The sequence below is a fragment of the Anoplopoma fimbria genome, chromosome 4, assembly GCF_027596085.1.
Source record: "Anoplopoma fimbria isolate UVic2021 breed Golden Eagle Sablefish chromosome 4, Afim_UVic_2022, whole genome shotgun sequence".
NCBI lineage: Eukaryota > Metazoa > Chordata > Actinopteri > Perciformes > Anoplopomatidae > Anoplopoma > Anoplopoma fimbria.
Window position 1 is genome coordinate 6,225,449 of NC_072452.1, and position 20,787 is coordinate 6,246,235.

General features: G+C 42.0%; 1 protein-coding gene across 1 annotated transcript; it reads right to left on the reverse strand.

Moving 5' to 3' along the window:
- Positions 1 to 534: 534 nt before the first annotated feature.
- ube2d2 (ubiquitin-conjugating enzyme E2D 2 (UBC4/5 homolog, yeast)) lies at positions 535 to 10,466 on the reverse strand. The gene is made up of 7 exons (XM_054597013.1): positions 10,246 to 10,466; positions 8,618 to 8,681; positions 5,236 to 5,267; positions 5,049 to 5,126; positions 4,755 to 4,860; positions 4,244 to 4,337; positions 535 to 1,973 (listed from the first exon to the last, which is right to left on the reverse strand). The coding sequence occupies exons 1-7, from the start codon at positions 10,267 to 10,269 to the stop codon at positions 1,928 to 1,930; spliced, it is 444 nt and encodes a 147-aa protein (XP_054452988.1). The 5' UTR covers positions 10,270 to 10,466; the 3' UTR covers positions 535 to 1,927.
- Between the last annotated feature and the right edge of the window lie 10,321 nt (positions 10,467 to 20,787).

Sequence of the window (20,787 nt, forward strand, 5' to 3'; positions counted from 1 at the left end):
GTCTGATTGTTGAACAGAAAAAAGTCCGTGTCCATCTTGAGCAGCTATTTGTTGATATATGAACACAAAGTCGCCACAATTTGATATGTAATGACCTCAAATTACTTTACATAAAAGCACCACCAGAGGGCAACAGTACAATCTACCAGCCTGAACATTTTTGTAACATTTGTAAATAACAACACTTGAGTTGTAAGTGCCATATCAGAGGGTGATCACCTGGGTATGCTATACTACATTAATGCATAAAATAGTATTCTGTAAAGGCATTCTTTTAAACCATATATTTAGAGGTTAATTTGACTCAAATTAGAGCAGAAGGAGCATACATACACCATGCACTTCTAATAATTAATTCACAACCATTTATTCACCAGACATTCCCCAATACCTACAAAGAATGTAACTATCCAACAGTAATACCATGTGGGAAAGGCAGGTATTATATATCCTGTCATCCACGGACGTGACCCTTGTCACATGTCCTATTCTACCTCTACATGTCATCCAAAAGGGCCCGAGAATGAGTCAACACAGGAATAATGGGTTTTTATTACACAGTTTAATCAACACACAAAGCTCAACGAGCCTCTCAGGTAATTCAATATACAGAGGTTTTGTGCAAGAAGAGTGGGTTCTCCTCGCACCCAGAGCCCAAGCCAGTCCCATAGCCATTTAAGATGTTAGCCTCTAATTTAACAATAGCAAAAAAAACAAAAAACAAAAAGAGAAACCAAAAAAATAACAGGAGAAAAAAAAATAGCAACCTAAAGAGTTATGGGGGGGGAGGGGGAGGGGGCAGGGAGGGGAGATAAAAAACACAGGTTAAACTAAGAAAAATAAATTGCTTAAATACCTGGTCCAAAACCTCCACTTTGTGAGTAAAGAAAAGTTGGTGGTAGTGGTGGGGGTGACATGGGGGGTTACAATTGTGCGTGCATGTGTGTCTATGTGTGTGTACAAAGGGGTCATCTTGGTTGGGGGTGGGGGGTGGGAAGGGGGAGTTAGGAGCAGGAGGTATGGGGATAAATCCAAGTCCTTTCATAGAATCCAACAGAACACCAAAATAGGCCATGTGCACTTTTTTTTTTTTTTTTTTTTCATTTTACATAGCCTGCAATGATTTCTTTTAAGTACTCATTATATAAAATACAGAGTGCCCTCCGACTCATGCCAAAACAAATGGCTTTCTTGGATTGTCACCTCTACGGATGGGAATTATAAAAGGCGACAAAACAAGAAAGGGTGCAGAGTGTAAAAATCCTACTGTCCCCCACTCCCCTAAATAATTAGGGAAATAAAGGAGAAAAAAAAAAAAAAAAGAAAAGGTACCCTCCAAGTTTTACAGATGCTCAAAGGAATGCGTCTAAGGATTAACGTCTGGGGAAGGGGAGGGGGTGAGGATGCAGGTGAGTGGAAGGAAAAAAAAAAAAAAAAAAAAAAAAAAAAAAGGAGTGGGGGGGGAAGGGGACGCCCCACCTGCTTGGTGACAACATGTAACAGAATACTGAAGTCAGGGCGATGGGGGTCAGAGGTCACAAGGGAGGGAGGAGGTGAAAAAGGAGCAGGGAGAGTTTGGTGTTACCATTGCAAGCTGACAATATGTACACTGGAGGGAGGGCAAGTGAGCTGAGAGGCGGGAGGGGAAGGGAGACAGAGTCAAACAAAAAGGGAGAGAGAGAGAGAGAGAGAGAGAGAGAGCGAGAGGGAGAGAGAGAGGGGGAGAGAGGAGGTGGGGCAGAGGGAGTTTTACAGGTACTCTGGTGAAGGGGAGGCGTGGCTCAAAGAAAGCACTCCAACGGAAACCAACAAGATCTTGTTTTAAACTTTTCATTTGTTTGAATGGTTTTTGTTTGTTTTCTCTTTACGTCTGAAGCTCCCCTAACCTTATGTCGTAGAGGTGGTTGGCCATGATTCTAACCCAACACTACATTGCATACTTTTGTGTCCATTCCCGAGCTATTCTGTTGTACCTGTGAACAAGCACAGAGAGAGAGAGAGAGATAGAGAGAGAAGGGATGTTAGTTGTTTAGCAACATTAGGATTTTGTTACATCTTTGACAAACTGCTACACAGTCACGTCCATCATTATGTGTGCATCATACTTTTAGCCGCTATCCTTGCAGCAGGGGGAGCAGAGATGCCAGCTGGCCGACACTCTACAAGGGCACATACAGTTGGGAAATCTTGCACCCGTTTTCCAGCAGGTTTGTTTTTATTTCGTCTTCCCACTGCAGCAAGCGGCCAGGAGTCGATGGTAACAGGACGAATAGTTTAAGCACTGATGTGGCTCAATCAAAATGACAGCCAGTCTCACTCAACTGATTGTTCATAAGTGATACTTTTTACCAGGGGATAGAAAACGGGACAAATAGGCAGAAGAGCTAACGATGGATGGGATTTCCTCTTATTTTGGTTTATCATATTCAAAGAGCAGATGGGTGACTTTACAGATTGCTATGCAGCACCATAATGTAGCTGAGGCCACAGTGAAAAATGGTTATGTGATAAAAAAAAAATGAACAGAAAATGGGTACCATGTTTTTATGAAAAAGAAAGCTTTCAAAAGGCACTTTATATTATTCAGAGCGGCCCCCTTGATATCGATGAGTCTAGAAGCTCCCCAGTCACATTATGTCAATCAAATCCCAACCCTTTTTATAGCGCAATCATTGTACAGAGTAGCGCTTGATAACTCCAAGTCAGCTGTAAACTTAAAAAGACGCAGCTATACAACTGTGAATGAAAGCGAGGGCGGCACTATGACCAGGATGCTCTCTTTGTATTTCTTTGGCTGTGTGGAAAAGAAACACGAGACGGTGGGAGTTTATTGTGGAGCAGCTACTCCACAGGTGAACTGGACTCTACTGAAATTGTCTATATCTTTAGACATATGACACATAAGACACATGACAAATTGAAGAGCTTTTTAGAGGATTATTTCATCCACATATCACACTTTTTGCATATTCCAATTTTAGGCAAGCACGTTAAGCCCATTTCAGGCAGCCATAACATGTTAGCAAATTTTTTCGGCAACAAAAATAACATTGACGTGCAAATTGAGCTGCTGCAGCAACGGTGCGGTTGTGTTACTCCCAAATAGACAGATGGATTAATGACGTCACAAGCAAAGCCATTCCCTGGTAAGACATTTTTCTTAGAGAATTGTAAATATGAGAGTTTCAAATATAGCTCGATCTCTCAAGTTGCTGGGTTTCATTCAGAGCAGCAGGTAAGTGAGAGAAACCACAACTAGTACCTTAAGATAGATGCAGCTACCTATTCAAGAGGGTGAATAGAACAAAATGTTCTGAAACTGTAAAGCTCTGCAGACACTCTGCATTTTTTATTAATCATGCGTACGTACATTGTGTGAAGTCACACTACACGTTTAAATAACCCTTTCTGAGCAGACAGAACATGCTATTTTTAGACACCGAACGTTTCGAGCAGTTGAACAGCCACGGTGTGTTGCTCACACGTCTGTTAACACCGACCCCCCAGTTGCTTTGGTCCATTTACAATTTCAATAAAGTTTATTCAAACAAGGAGGCCGCATTCTCGATTTTGACAAAAAGAGAAAATAAGTTGTGTAATTCTACTATGAACGTAAAGTACGAAGAAAACAAGACAAATATGAAGCCACAGATGGCTGGAAGTTCGGGTTCATTATATATGCTACATTACTCTAATAATATTAATACAAGCCCAACACAGTTTATTGCGGCTCTTTTGACTACGGCCATGTGGGAAATCGGACCATGGTTATGCTGCAAGATGGCCGACCAAAGTTTCTGACCTGCCTGAAATAAATCCGTTCAGTGTCTGCCGGCTTAAGAGACTTATTACTTTTGAACAGTAAGCGTCTGTTTATCTTTAAAGCCAGTCCCCATAATTAAACCTGTAGAGACACATGCTTAAAACCTGCTATCCGTGTGTCCGTTGGCTTTTTAAAAACAGGAAATAAACACAGAAATTAAAAAGATTCAAAATCTTTATCTTTCAAACTTTTGTTACATCCCTTGCTGCTAAGTCTGAACCTTTACCAATAGTAATCAATAATAATTAGCAAGATGGAGCTTCTGTCCATCAGCAGCCAGTCTGTGAAGCTGACTTTGCGACGCTGACTTTGCGACGCTGACAGACCTAAGTGCAGCTCCACCCAGGCCAGAGGAGAATTGACGTACTTCATATGAACAAATCCAAATCCATCTGAATGATGCACAAACACACAACTTACTTTTCCCTGTCCGTCTTGTAGATGCGGGCGATCTCGGGTACTAAGGGGTCGTCCGGGTTTGGGTCACACAGCAGAGAGCAGATGGACAGGAGGACTGGAATGGACCAGTTAACCAATCAGTACTCACAAATTAAAAACAGCCAATTTTAGAATTTATGCACACTGCCTTTAGATGACCCTTGAATGCAAGTCAGGTATTTGTCACGGCTGTAGAAATCTTATAATACATTTAACTAAGATTAAAAAAATAAAATAAAAAAAACTCTGTGCATGACAGCATTTAAAGCAGGCTCCAGCAGTGAGAACTGCATGGAAAGGTCTAATGCTGACATTTACAGAGAGAGCACTCCAGTTTCATGCAAGGACCTCTGCGTGAGAAATGTTGTAATAGATTTGTGGGAAGCAGTTTTATTCAAAAAGGAAACCAACGCATTTCCCTTGTTCCTTTATTCTAAACATGTAATTTATCTGGAACAATAACATGAATAATGACAGTTAAAAAAAAGTCTACCTTTGGAGATGGTGAGAGCCGGAGACCACTGTGATCGCAGAATGTCAAGACAAATGCTGCCGTTGCTGTTGATATTTGGGTGGTAGATTCTTGTGGTAAATGCAACCTGAAAACAGACGCAGAGAGAAGAAATGGGGGGAGGAGGAGACGGGGTGAGAACCAGGGGCAGGTGAGAGCAACAGGAAGCTGAATGATGTAAAGCCGTGGCATGTTTTAGCAGGCAAGAGGAACTTGATGTGCCCCGCTGTTACCTTGTTTATGTATGTTTGCTTCTTTGTATGCATGCCATCTTACCTTTGGCGGTTTGAAGGGGTAGTCTGTGGGGAAGTGTATGGTCAAGAAGAAAACCCCGCTCTGGTAAGGACTGTCATTCTAATGCAGGGAGAGAGAATCTGTGTGAATGTTGATTCCCAGCAAGAAACCACAGCAGTATGATTAAGGCTGTGACTAAATCAGTAATATACAAGAAGTGAATACTTACAGGTCCCATTATTGTGGCTTGCCAGTGAAACACTGAAACAAACAACAGAGAAGTCGTTTAGGAAACACCAGGAACACAACGCATAGCTGAGAAGTGATTGCATAAATAATGCCACATTAAGGGACATGTATATTTTCTACGGTTGAGTAACAGGCTCTTACATAAAGTGCAACTCGGGACAGATATTCTGGGAAGAGGTATTTTTAAACTCTAAATGGTAAAGGGTCATATAATGGCAGTAGACTCGCATTTACATTCAAGAAATGGTCCCTACACCTTTAATACCCAAAGAGGAAATTGTTTTGCTGACATGAAGTTTAATTTAAAATAAGCGAACAATTACAAACCATCAGAATCTGATTTGGTGGCATTTAAACCTGTCCAATTCAAGCATCAAGCATCCCACTCAGGGGAAATGTCACGTCGGAAAAAAAACAAAAGTAAACCACAGAAAACAAGTTACAAGAAGACGTTCTTGTAGGTTAAAGCAGAGCGGTTTATTTGATGTTGGATGGCAGGAAGTGACATGTTCAGATAGACGTGCTGTTGAAAGCAAGTCAGCTGAACTACACGGGCTGATGAGTTACATGTTAACCACTTTTAACACTTATTGTGATGTCGCATCATATGTTTTGTAAAGCTTTATTTATATGGCTACTTACAGTTAGTTCTACAAATCAATTCCACACTACCAAATACAGAGATCATTTCTGTACGAAGTCTACTAATGGGTGAAAATTGTTGACAGGTAGCCGCACAATAATCAGGTCTGGTTTTTTTTGTTTTTTTATATATATGAGAAAAATCATGCAACAGTGTTAATGAAACAGGATAAGATAAACCCTTATATGGGAGTTAAACACCAAAAATATGGCCACACTGTGTGACTCACATGGACTATTTCTGCATGTATAAACCAAACTTCAACATGTATAAATTCCAGTAGTGTCACCCCAGAAGAAGTGATCCTAACATGTCTAACATAATACAAGACTTGGATGTCATCAAAAAAATAAAAATAAAACTTAAATAACTATCGGATTGAACCAATGTTAGTTAGAACTAGACTGCATGTCATGATGAAGCTGCAAGTTTTTTTTATATTCTGAAATGTAATCATTGTGCAACATTATGTGAGTGGTCATCTGTTTTTACCTTCGCTGCTACTGTTCATTGCACATTTCTTTCTTCAGAAAGAAGAGATGTGGCTCTCAGTGAAGACAGTTGACACAGTAACTACAAGGGTTTATGTTTGGATTACTTACAGTAAATGTAAAAGTCCAACCGGCTGCTTTATTATATTCATTTTTAGTTCTAATAAAAAAAAAAGTGTGTGTACATTTTACAACCAATAGCCTCTGCTTCAAAACAACGCTAGCATGATGATAGGGAACCATGCCAATGTGTCTGTCCGTCCCGCCTCACATGCTCTGTATGAATGTGTGTGCGTATGCACTCAGCTGAGAAGTTGTGTCCTGCCGAGCAAACGCCGTTGTCAATTATTTTGCACCGACGACAAAACACGTTACAAATTGCATTTACTGCACAAACGGGGGAAATCCTAATTGGACGGGCTACTTCGGAAAACGCCGGGCGGCAACGTGATAAACACACACGACTTTTTACCGCAGAGCCACCTTTAAGACGGACTGCAAAAACAAACTAAAACGTCAAAATAACAGTCCCATGCCATTTGAGGAAGACGTAGGCTATGCCTCAGACTCACACTTAATGTTGTTAATGCTTTTGGATATTTTTGAACATCCAGCATTTTGCAAACTAATATAATTTGTCCCAAAACATGTTTTTTAGTTATTTATTCAACCTTAATTAATCCAGGATACCATTTTACGAGGGGGTCCTGGACGAGAGTTGCAAAATAAAATATGATGTTTTGGAATATCCTGCAGAAATATTTACGATCAAGTTTGGCATAGCTTTATTTGATACATTTTTGAATTTAAAACAAATAAAAAGGCTAGATGAGACATGGGATTGACAACATGTCCCCCCTCAAAATAACTATGCCTATTTTCGTTAAATACCAGAGGATCTATGTTTCTTCTAAAACGATACAGTTACCATTGCTGTGAACATGTCTTGAATAACCTTAGAGTGAAGGTGTCAATAAAAAATAAGGTCTAATGGATTCCTAATTACAAACGTTCTGATCAGTCAGGAATAGATGTGGTTTAAAATATTAATAGCTATTTAAAGACTGTGTGTGGGCTAAAATGCACAAGAAGCCCAATTCTGCTTTACAATTTTTCACAACATGTTTACCATCGAGTCAGCAAACTCATTAAAATATGCAATAACTAAGATCAATGTATTTGCTGGAATAGTAGCATTAGAAAGTGCCAGAGGCCACCGGATTTGGGCTTTTACTGCCAAAAATGTTCTCCCAACAAAATCAGAAGATTCACAGAGGTGGTTGTATTAAATGACAGCTGTTGACAGAAGCAGTTGAAACTTGTCAGAAAAAGTTGATTCCCATCATTGTCTTGTTTTTACTGACATTATTACTATGATTTTAAAAAGGTCTCAATGGAAAAATCTACAGAATGTATGAAATGTATTTTAATTCTGTGTACTTAAATTAACAGGAAAAAAAAAAACAAGTTCATGAATGCCTAAGTGTTATTTTTGGGTCAATCTTTATAGGATAAAAAATTAATTGTACGTGGATTAAGAAATTAACTCACAGTCTACATTTACTCCCTACACTACAAAACAATACAAATCCTCGCCAGCGAGGAATTCCCCTTAAAGCAAAAGTGAAACAGGGAAGTAGCAGTAGAGTTGGGAATAGCAGCTTTTATATTAACCGGTATCTTCACAAGAGGCAGTACAGGTATTTCCTGGATTTGCTTGCTTGTGAAACAAACAAAACAAACAGATACTTCCTTAAATTTAGTTAAATGCCCTGGACTCCTCTCATAAAAAGCCAGCACATTAACTGATCCCCCCCCTTTCCAAGTTAAAATACTTAAACCTGAAAACATTTAAAGTATTCCAGTTTCAGTCCGTGGTAATTGAAATATTGCAGACAATTTTTGGATCCAAACTAAACACATAAAATCATAAAAGACGTGGACACAATTCCTAGCTATCTAACAGACGAAAGACATACTCCACGTAGTCTTTAATAAATTACAATAGGCTATAAAGGAATTCCTTTTGGGGTCATTGGTGAGTATTTTGACCAATACATATTTATTTATGTGGGCTGAGAAGGGTACATCAGGAATTTGTTATTAAATTAGATTAGATTCAACTTTATTGTCATTGCACAGAGTACAAGTACAACAAAATGCAGTCTTAGCATCTAACCACTCACACACAGCTACCGCGTTAATGCTGGTTTAGAAGATGAACTTACTGTCATCTCCTACTGGGCCTGCGGAACACTGGGCTGGAGGGTCCCGTGCCAAGTCGTTCAACTCCTGAGACAAATAAATGACAAGTGACTTGATCAGTTCCTGCACAGTATTCTTCACAAACAATAACGTTCAATGTTCAAATCAGAAATCAAAACTGCTTTTAATGTCTGACTAATGCTGTGTGTTTTAAGTTTTTTTAAGTGTGTGGCTTTTAATGCTGATTTTAAATGTCTGTAAAGCGTCTTTGAGTACTCTGAAAAGCATTCTATAAATAAAATGTATTATTATAACCTACATTACAGAACTGGGAATGGCAACACAAAAACATCCTAAACACAACTTCCCCCGGAAGAATTAAAATATTTAATTATCCGATACTTACAGTACCAGTCAAAAGTTTGGACACACCTTCTCATTCAACTACTTTGAAGAATGTAAAATATAAAACATATTCTGGTTTGTTGAGCATTTGTTTGTTTACCACATAATTCCATATGTGTTCCTTCATAGTTTGGATGTCTTCAATATTAATCTATAATGTAGGAAAAAAATTAAAATAAAGAAAAACCATTGAATGAGAAGGTGTGTCCAAACTTTTGACTGGTACTGTATGATGTGATGTTTTCTTAAACTACGAAGCATGAGGCCCAGTGTGAGCCCTCTGTGTAGTGGACTAAATCTCAGTGTGTAAACAGATTTATAGGCCACAGCAGCCCACTGACACAACAACACCTCAGTGGGCTCTGATTACTTGATTGACCACTATTACACAACAGTGACAACATAACCCACGACATGTCCCCACACACACACTCTGGTAAACAACAGCTCGTCGTGTTCAGTCAGTCAGGCAGCCAGCCAGGTGTCAAGTGATGGGAGAGTTTAGCTGGCTGGTTATCCACGTTGTGACACTGGGAACCAACACACACTCAGTGCAGAGATATGGGTCCAACACACGAGCTGCTGTCAGCGACGCGTGGGGCCTGCGTCCCTGTGTTGTCGTTAGCATCTGTGCTAACCGCTAGCTGCTAGCGTATCTGTCAAATCAAGCAGCGTGTGGGCCACTTAAAACAACCAGACTATAATACTGATAACAATGATGGTGATAATGATGATAATAGCTGCATTAGCTGCTGTGTGGGGGGGTAATGTGTGCGTTGTAGCCGACCCCGTCCGATGTAAACCAGACGTGTAGCATTAACAGCTAGCGCTAGCTCGGTCGGAAGCTAACCCGAGCTAGCATCGGAGCTAGCGCTAGCTCACGGACACCGCCGCGGGGACAGAACCGACGCCGGCGAACCACGACAGCACGTGGCCCGGTGGCCCTGTGTGACACCACGACCCTCCCCTGCCGCCTCCCCCTCCGCCGCCGCCGCCGGGGCTCCTCGCTGCGGGCTGCGGGGCGGCGCGGTGCCGGTGGCCCGTGTGCGGGCAGCTACAGGCGGCGCTGCCCGCACTGTCGTCACTCGCTACTCGGACCCGTGAACCGGGAGACCGAGCCGAGCCGAGCCGCCCCGGGAGCACTGTAGCGTTTGTTCTTAACGGGCCAGACCCGGCAGAGGAGCACCGGGCGGCGGGGAGCAGCCCGCACGGAGCCGCGCGGAGGAGGCCTCGCTCACTTCCTTACCTTGTGGATTCTCTTCAGAGCCATTGTTGTGCTCGCGCGTCTGTCAGGGGGAACGTGCGGTTAAAATGGCGATCGATCTCCGTGTCCGCTGCTAGGAACAAGACTCGAGTGTCTCACGGCTCCGTTACTGTACCGTCGATGTACCGAGCGCTACCAGAAGGGACCACCGATAAAAAAAATTCGCGACGAAACTGAAAGATAGACGGGGGGGGGGTAGAACCGCGGTCCTTCCTCCTGCTGCAGCGGCTACCAAATCACTGCGGCCTGCGGTCCGCCAGCAACGAAGAAGAGACTTCCGGAACCGACTCTTCACAATAAAAGCCCCGGCGTTGGGTTAATTTATTGTGAACGGAATGATCGTGCTGGGCTGCGCTTTATTCTCATACCATGACACTGCATTGTTTGAAATAAAGTCGTACTCTACTGTGTGCACCCAAAGAGGAATGTACAGTCAATAGATACACTGTGGGATTATTGTTATAATAGTGTTCTGTCTGTATATATCATATGTATGTTATTGTGGATTCTTTACTGTTTTTATTGCTTATTTATAATACTTGGGTGTTTTTTTTTTATCTTGTTTTTCTTTTTCTATGTCTCTTGTTTGCACTATAACCTACAGTACCAGTCAACAGTTTGGACACACCTTCTCATTCAATGTTTTTTCTTTATTTTTTATTTTTATTTTTTTCAACATTGTAGATTAATAGTGAAGACATCCAAACTATGAAGGAACACATATGGAATTATGTGGTAAACAAGCAAATGCTCAACAAACCAGAATATGTTTTATATTTTACATTCTTCAAAGTAGTTGAATGAGAAGGTGTGAACAAACTTTTGACTGGTACTGTATGCTGTTGTAATCCTGTAAATTTCCCTGCTGCGACAAATAAAGGATGATCTTATCTTAATAAGAACACCTCATATTGTTGGGCTACACGTATCAATTCATTTCAGTATTGATTCATTTGACTAGTATTTACTCGATTCATTTGTTTATAAAATGGTCAGAAATGGTGAAAATGCCCATCACAGTATTTTGCAGAAGTCATATCCTACCAAGAGTCCGACACGTAGACATACTCAATTTTCAAATATATAAACAAAGAAAAGCAAAACAAAACAACCAAATCAAATAATAATAGCTGAACCAGGTCATGTTTGACACCAGAAAAAAAAGAAATAATTATATGAGAAGTGGCTGAATCATTTCCTCCAATAACCTGACTAATTGTCTCACGTCTACATATTAAAATATTTGTATTCTTTTATGAAAGACCAGTGATTTATTTAATGTGTATTACAAAAATATGAAATGTACCATACTGCACTTACAACAGTAAAACTAAAACACCACCCTTTTATGCTGTAAACCAGCCGGTGAGGCCGGAAGTCTTCTGCTGGAGCGCACCTCTCACTGCGCTGCTGCTAGAAAGCCTTCCGCCGACATGGGCACGTAGCGGGACGTAGTGCTGCAACTGGCCTCATTGTGGCTCTGTGCATGCGGCGGCTAGGCTGAGCTCACATGGTCCGCCGGAGCCAAAATGTCCACCCAGCAGGCACTTTGCATAAACCTATGCTAAGACAGTTTCCACCACAATAACAGCCCTAACATTTATACAGACAGTGTGACATGTATATTGTTACACATGTTCCACTTTGTTGGCCGTATTCATCGGGATACACTTTAGGGGTAGTGTCATACACATGAACTACACCCGGGGTTTGCTCCAGCGCGGAGTGATACGCAGAAGTTGTGATCGCGAGATTGGAGGCACAAGGCACATTTAAACCCTTTTTCAGGAGTCAACCTGTAGCTACTGTCACTGTGGATTACAGGGTTGATTAATAAAACACCTCGAGAGTTTGTTCACACCTTCTCATTCAACTACTTTGAAGAATGTAAAATATAAAACATATTCTGGTTTGTTGAGCATTTGTTTGTTTACCACATAATTCCATATGTGTTCCTTCATAGTTTGGATGTCTTCAATATTAATCTACAATGTAGAAAAAAAATAAGTCGTTCAACTCCTGAGACAAATAAATGACAAGTGACTTGATCAGTTCCTGCACAGTATTCTTCACAAACAATAACGTTCAATGTTCAAATCAGAAATCAAAACTGCTTTTAATGTCTGACTAATGCTGTGTGTTTTAAGTTTTTTTTAAGTGTGTGGCTTTTAATGCTGATTTTAAATGTCTGTAAAGCGTCTTTGAGTACTCTGAAAAGCATTCTATAAATAAAATGTATTATTATAACCTACATTACAGAACTGGGAATGGCAACACAAAAACATCCTAAACACAACTTCCCCGGAAAAATTAAAATATTTAATTATCTGATACTTACAGTACCAGTCAAAAGTTTGTTCACACCTTCTCATTCAACTACTTTGAAGAGTCTAAAATATAAAACATATTCTGGTTTGTTGAGCATTTGTTTGTTTACCACATAATTCCATATGTGTTCCTTCATAGTTTGGATGTCTTCAATATTAATCTACAATGTAGAAAAAAAATAAAAATAAAAATAAAGAAAAAACCATTGAATGAGAAGATGTGTCCAAACTTTTAACTGGTACTGTAACTCTTCTTAGAATGTATGTCACTGGGTGTTATGATCGTGTAGCTGCGTTTTCTTTTGCATATTTTGAGCTTTGGCCAGCAGAGTGTTTCAGGTAACGTTAAAGGTGGACGTCAAAAGTTGGGCGGGTCATAGTAACTGGAAACTGCTATATCAAACACCAACCACGACCATTGATAATCTGAGCACATCTCTCCACGAGGGTGAAGATACAAAGTTTGCACTGCCTATTACACAATAGGTATTACTTCTTCCCGAACTCATAAACATGACACATTTTCCATATGTGGACATAGAAACACAGATAACAACAATATTCATATATTGGAAAGTTAAATAAAATCATGAGAATCATTTTACATTACACTGTTAGTGGACTCTTAAATAAAGTCGAGATATAAATTAATAAACTCTGCAAACACTGCACATTTCATATTAACACTGCAGCCCCCCCCAAAAAATCAGGTTACAACAGGACATATATGAATTTTATTGTTAAAACATTTAAATTTGAAATACAACAGACAAATAATCATGTCCCTACTGTATAGTTTTAAGCAAATGATTGAGTCACTTATAATAAAAAGACAAGTATATCATCCCTTATGAATAGAAGTATTAATCTCGTTAATCACCATCTATAATGTTTGATTAGTTCTATCGAGCACTGTTGGCTGCAGAAACTCTTCACAAAGAGATACATTTTTCTAATTTCACAGCTTGTTAAGTAGTCTTTTCAGTGGGGCATTTGTCACTGGTTATGCAGTAGACCTATTATACCCCAACAGGCATACTGAACACCAATAGGCTGCACATGTGAATGTTTTCATCCCATTTGAAATTCTTCTTCTGCTCTCATGAAAAGTGTGGACAACTGTCGGTTGAAACAAAACAAGAAAAGGCAGAAGGCACTGTTTGCCAATTAAATAAATATCAGATATTACATTTAAGGATATTTACAGTGTGGGAAACCGCCACATATTCCGTTCCATCTTCCATCTAGACTACATTTTACTTTTGCACTCAGGGTTTGAACACATTATTAGTAGCATTAATACACTGTTGTTGTTGTAGTAGTAGTGGTAGCAGTAGCATGAGTATCAATGGTAGACATCTAAGATTTCATATATCAATATATATTGCTGAAAACAATGAAGGGAACAATAATAGCAGACATCCGAGAGTTATATATTGATATCTTCCTTTTGTCATTTGTAAAGACAAAAATGACAAAGAACGGTCAATGGAAACCAAAAGCAATAACCCATTGAGGGCTGGATTAAAAATCACAGCGAAAATCAAAGTGAAGAAACAAAATCACAGCTGATCCGACTTGCCTGCATTTCATCACAACAACTCATAATGTGTGTCAGAAGTGTGTACGGCACCCACATGCATGTGAGCACTCCCAGCAACGTCTGGGCGTGGTGTCCTCGGGGATCTCCTCCCAGACCTGGATCACAGGTCAGGTCCCACTAGAGGACGTCGGACCCTCATGCCACCCTCATTTATGACAGCTTAGTCAGAAACATGCACACAAGTAGCCCACTAGAGGTCATGCTGTTATCATAACTACTATGTCATTCATTTAAAGTTCATAAATGTTTTTAAAACTGTAACAGGCAGCTCTTGAATTCTGAATTTTAATCCAGTTCAACAACTGTGACAGACACATAAACATAATGGAGCGGAGTTAATATTATTAATCACACCTGAGTTAATATTATTAATCACACCTGTGCTTTTCCTGCTGGGGCATGTCAGAATAAATATTTGCTGTAAAAACAAGTCAACACTTGCATTGTTTGATTTTGACATAGATGAACTAAAACCTAATTTAATAAAAACTGCTTTGCTCTGAGCTTAATTCTGACACAGCATAAAAACAATAGCATGTTAGAATGTTAGAATTAAAGCCTCCTATGTGTATATTTCATTTTGTGTACATTTTTCATATTTCATATTCATCTGTAAAAAAATAAATAATCCGAAAATGGGGAGCTTGTGGTTCACGGTTGGCGTCAACAGTGTTCTTTTTGTTTCTCCTTATGGAAATGATCACATACTACAGGGCTCAAAGTGCAGCTGAGTCCATAAATGCAGTCCATAGCTGGACAAAGGCAGAGGATCATACAGCTGTGCATTTGTGGAAGCTATAATTTTCTTCTCAGAATGATGCTGGTTGATCAATCTGACCCTGTTCAGCTGAGGCTGACAAACAGACTCAGAGACGTAGCGTACTAACTGACCACTGTGGCCAGTTGTTTGGGGCCACCTTCTGGCCAGACTTCACATTTTTGCCTCAACACTTCTCCAACCAACAGTTGTGTTTGCTGTTGTACTGAGCGTTACAGCTCCACAGAAGGCTTGGTGGACACTGTCAACAATGTGTATGTGTCATCTTAGAAACACAATCCATTATTATTCAAAATATATGTTTACAACACATATTTTGTGTCTTTGTATCTGTATTATATCACTTAGATGTCCAATAGACATCCTACATCACCTTTATTTCTTGTAATAAACTACACTATCCTATAGGCCCACGTGATCTTTTGTCAAATACCCCACTGTAGCTACTGTTATACAGGCACACGTAAGCACAAACACACTGAATACCTCCACAGGATGGCAGTATGAGTCAGAGCGTGCCTTCTTTAAATGGGGTGTGCGTTGTGCGTGAACCTGCGTGGGAGTTCCTTCTTTCGCCATTCCGGGGTGTTGCCAGCTGCACGGCACCGCTGAGAGGCGTCATGGGGGAGGTAGAGCCTGCACCTCTCCTCTCCTCTCCCTCCTCTCCTCTCCTCTCCTCTCCTCTCCTCTCCTCTCCTCTCCTCTCCTCTCCTCTCTCCCAAGGCGTCTCTTCGCCCTCTAACCTCCAGAGTCCGCCAACCCACCCTCCTATTCCACAACCAGCTACCACCCCCCAACACACCAAATAAAGAACAAAAACACAACACCTTTACCACGACGGCAGCGAGGTGTCCGCCCATCCTCCCACACAGTCACCCGCCGGCTTCCCCCGTCCGAGAGAGCGCGGAGACTCCACAGAGTGATGCGCCGAGGGAAGCAGCCCGGAGGACCCAAAACCACAGCTCCGGCCCCCCTGAGAGAGAGAGAGAGAGAGAGAGAGAGAGAGAGAGAGAGACCCCCCCCCGCCCCCCAACCCCCCCATCGGCTCCGTCCCCGTCCCCGTCCCAGGACTCCAGGATGTCCGACTGCAACGCAAGTCCGGCCGACCGGGTGATCAAACGTACGCATGCAAGATCCTGCACGGCCAGTGAGAGCTCCATATGTGCCAATAAATAACTCATCTTTTTTTTTTTTGTTTTTGTTTGTTTGTTTTTAAGTTTGCATCCCTGTCGTTGCACCCTATTCGCACGTTTCTGTTTTGTTTTGAGTCCATCCCCTTTTATTATTATTATTATTATTATTATTATTATTATTATTATTATTATAGCACCATAATAAAAGAAGCCAATCTGGCTGTCGAGTCACCATGCATGTGCCTCTGAAGCTTTTTTTGGGGGGAAGGGGGGGGTGGTGGTGGTGGTGGGGGGGGGGGTGTATCCAGTGCAATACGCCATGATCAGGGTCTTCCCTCGTTATTCCATTAGAATTCACCCCCTCACCGAGGCATTACCCCATTTGCTAACAGGGTAGGGAGGGGGGGGGTGTCTCTTCCTCTATGTATAGCCAAAGCCATTATGTGCAACACCCTCCTTGCTGCTGCATGAGCTCCACTTTACGCGCTCCACTCCTAGTGGTGGTTTCGTGTTACTGAATAATAACCCCACAGAGACACAGCCGAGAGAGCGATAGAGGGAGGACAGAGCAGGGAGGGAGAGAGGGAGACGAGCATCTTGTTCCAATGATACATCAAGCAGTGTGACGATGACAGCGAAGAGCAGACATAAAGGTAAATACAACCATACGCGTAACCTGCGGTCTTTGGTGTTGTGGTGCTGCCGTGGATGGGGACGGTGTCACGGGACGATGTGCTATGTACGCGACGATGTAAGGGGGGAGAGAGAGAGAGAGAGGAGAGGAGAGGAGAGAGGGATGGAGGGTAAGAAGCTATGGGGGGACTTGTCACTCTGAGACTCAAGGATTTGTATTGTAGTTTTCTGTCTTTGTCTTCATTTACTGTATTTCTTGCTGCATGTGGCGCCCCAGTGTTGGATGTACCGACCACCTTTATGGGGACGGGGAGGTGGTGGCGTGTGCGTGTGCGTGTGCGTGTGTGTGGGGGGGGGTCGACCAATTTGTCACCCAATTTGAGTCGGGTCATCGAATTGTTGAAATGGCAGGTAGGTTGACAACTTTGCCAGGCCGAGTGCGCACCTCCGGACCCGTGAGTTTCTCTGCAGGCCTATTAGATGAAACCAGCCTGATGTTGGCTGATGTGCCGTTAAAAAAAAAAAAAAAACAGGAGATGATGGATTTACCAGTGGATTTCTAGTCGACGTTTTCCCATTAAGGCCTGTATGTCAGCTGGGTGATTGTGCTTCACCTCCCCATGCGCAACGCTCCTCCACGTCTGTCTCCGTAAAGGTCTCCCTGGCTTCCCCCCACCCACCCCTCGTCTCCCTGAGTGACAAACGAGAGACTAAATTGTTTTTTTTTTGGGGGGGGGGGGGGGGGGATGCTGCTCTGCGCATCCGAGCCCCTTTGGCCCGACGATGATTATGCATACCGCCCTAATGGTGTTATTGCATCAGTGGATTATGGAATATTTAATGTGTTTATGAAAGTGTCTGTATCTGCTTGTTACGCGTGGGCGGCTATATATAAATAAATAAATATATATATATATATATATATATATAGGGGAGGCGAGGATGGGCTCCGCTCGGGTGATGATCCGCGGAGCTTGCACAGATTGTCGTGCTGATCGGGTCACAACGAGGCTGGCATGGCTTCCACGCACGCAGACTGTCACATGCGACGATGCCTGGCTGGCTTGCTCCCCCTAATAAACTCGTAAGGTCTCTCTGCCGGAAGAAGCGGAGCTGACAGTTGGATGAGTCGCTCGGGCATGCCCCGGTATTCCGTGCGTGCGTCGCGCTCGGAGGGGGGGGGGGGCGTGGGGGCTCGTGCAGTTTTCTGCACGTAGGACTTCAGGACTGCACGTGCAGATGCCTTCAGTGTGGCTGTGCTGTGTGTGGAACTAAGAACTGAGAGCGACCCAATTAACACTGACCCCCAATCAGTGCATCAGTTATCCGCCTTTACCCATAAATCCCCTTCACTTGTGTATTTTTTACATCTTCACTTCTGTCTGCATGTGTGTTGTAATGCAGCTGCCTCAACATTGGAACAAACTAAAGGTCCTGTATGCTCATGCATCATGCATCATCCATCACAAACACACATATAAATGCACCTTCCATAGCAAACGTGCAGCAAAACAACACAGCCATTCATCAGTCAGCTGAGAATGATTTAGTGTGTATGGAGCTGGAGGGAGATGAGTGGGCATCAGTCAAAAGAGACGTCACTCCTGGCGGATGGACTGTGCCCCGGTAGTTCCCCACGTTATGGATTTTAGTGGTGTTCAGCAGGGAGGAGTGCAGAGCGACGGAGTCAAAAGGACAAAGCATACCGAGAGGAATGGACGGAGAGGCAGAGAGTGTGGGGGCGAGGTGAGGGAGAGAGGGAAGGAGAGAATGTGACAAGGCCACGGAGGAGGTGAAGTAGCTGGAGCGAGAAAGAGAGGAGCAGAGAGATGGAGGAAGAGACAGAGAGAAAGGGAGAAAGAGAGAGAGAGAGAGGGAGAAAGACAAGGGATACAGCATTTCACACTGCTGCGTGGCAGGACAGCATCCTCTGACTTAACCAAAGGACTTCTCACACCCGACTTGATTCACTCACCATGCGAACCCGTCTGTGTGTGTGTGAAAAACAAGCATCGAAGGAGGTCCACTGTGAGAATGTGACTCTTGTACAAAAGTTTAGTTAAATAACTTTAGAGTAGTTTCTGCCAAATGTTGTCTTTACTGTTCATAATTAAGCAGGCTTCAGTAAAACAGGATATCGTACGAGATTTCGTAGATTACAATTAATTCTGTTACTGCAACCTCATCAGATCCATAAATATATCTACTATAGGGCGATGAACAACTTGCGCCTTGTGCCTCCTTGAGCTACCCACTGTGGAAAAGGTCTTTTGGCAGTCTATATGGTGCGACCAGTCAAGCCAGGAGAAGCTCTATGAAATAAATGCACCAAGCATTTCGTGGTCACAGCTCATTGTAAATATAATACCCGAGACTAAGCAATTTGGAGATATCCCTTTGGGTTTGGTTAACTTATGATGGACATCAGTTGTAATGGTTTTTTTTTTTATAATATAGATTAAATGATCAACCAATTGGAAAAAAATCACACCATGACACATGGATATAGCAGCGCATTAGAAGGTTAAAAAAACCAGTTGAAACATAGATACACGTTTGCTTCCTTCCCTACACAAAACACAGGTGTGACTAATAACATTCATCATGGCTGTGTGCCATTTAGCCTCTGCAGTAGGGAGGGCCCGGCTAATGTGCAGGCTGGAACACTGACATGGCCTCTTGCTTCACCTAAATGGAATAAGCCATTAACGTTATTAGTGAGCTGTACAGTGTTAGAGAGTCCTATACAATCTCATGAAATGACAATAGAGTTGAATCAACACCTTTCTGACTGAACATTATGAGCTTCATAAAGATAGAATTTATTGCATCTGATTTCACGGGTGCAGCTAATAAAACTTCAAACTCAGTGGATGATGACTGTAATGATAGTCAAATTACCATTGAGTTGTGAGTTTATAGCAACACACATGTAAACAAGGCATAACGTCACAGGTTTACCATTATCTAATGTATGAAAATGAACATTTTAGTAATCCTAAATTGAGATGGTGTTCATTACATATTATTCTCTTAAAGACAAGGTAGACCCAATCCACAAAGGTGGACTATCTTTGCTGATGTATCTTCATCCCTTAAAGATACAATATATGGGATTCAGAGCATTGATGTTGCAGCAAACAACTATTTCATATGTAAATATTTAGCGGAGCAGGTTATGAAGTTGCGGCTGTTGCTCATAGGTAGAGATTTGTTTGTCAATCAGAGGATTGGCGGTTCCAGTCCATGTCGAAAGACTCGAAAGGCACTATAAAAGTGCAAGTCAATTCACCATTTACCAACCCTCTCTGTGTATGTTGCGATCCAAGTGCTTTTAGGGCATGTGAACGTGGTTAGCTCAAGGCTCATATGGCGTTTACGGCTGATAGCGCCATCCCGACCGACGGCGTCGTGGAAGCGAAGTACCCACCCTCCTGGTCCCCCTCAGGTACACACTGTTAGCTCTGTCAGAACGTATGGCGTTGTTTGATCTGTTAGTGCTGTTGGCAGCGTTTGCAGCATTAGCTGAGAGCCGCCGGCTCAGCAGTCGCCATGTTGAGAACCGTTAAGAGGCAATCAAAATGCTTCCAATTTTCCCATTGAGCACCTGTAAACAGTTCAGTAGAGTTTAAATCTAACAAAACATCCAGCCTCAGACTTTTAGGATATTATCTGTCATATGATTACTTAGCATGCTGTACTGTTTGCTATTAATGCAGAACAGAGCTATACAAGAGATGGCTTTGCTGACAAACGCCTTTCTTATATTGGGTAGCGTGCCAATGCGCTAAACTGCCTAATAACACAGTTAAGAAAGAGTTGGATCATTTCAAATGTCCTCACTTGCAATCATATCCTGAAATAGCAAGCTAGCATTATTAGAATCCCTCGTTTGAAACCGAAGGCTGAGCTCCATCCCTTGCCTCACATTGAGAAAGTAGTTCCCGTTAAGAGAAAACTACTCAAAGTGCAAATGGGGATATTCATCATTTGTAAATCGTGACCTCTTAAACATATCAATGAACGTGTGAAGCGTGTTCACTAAAGCTG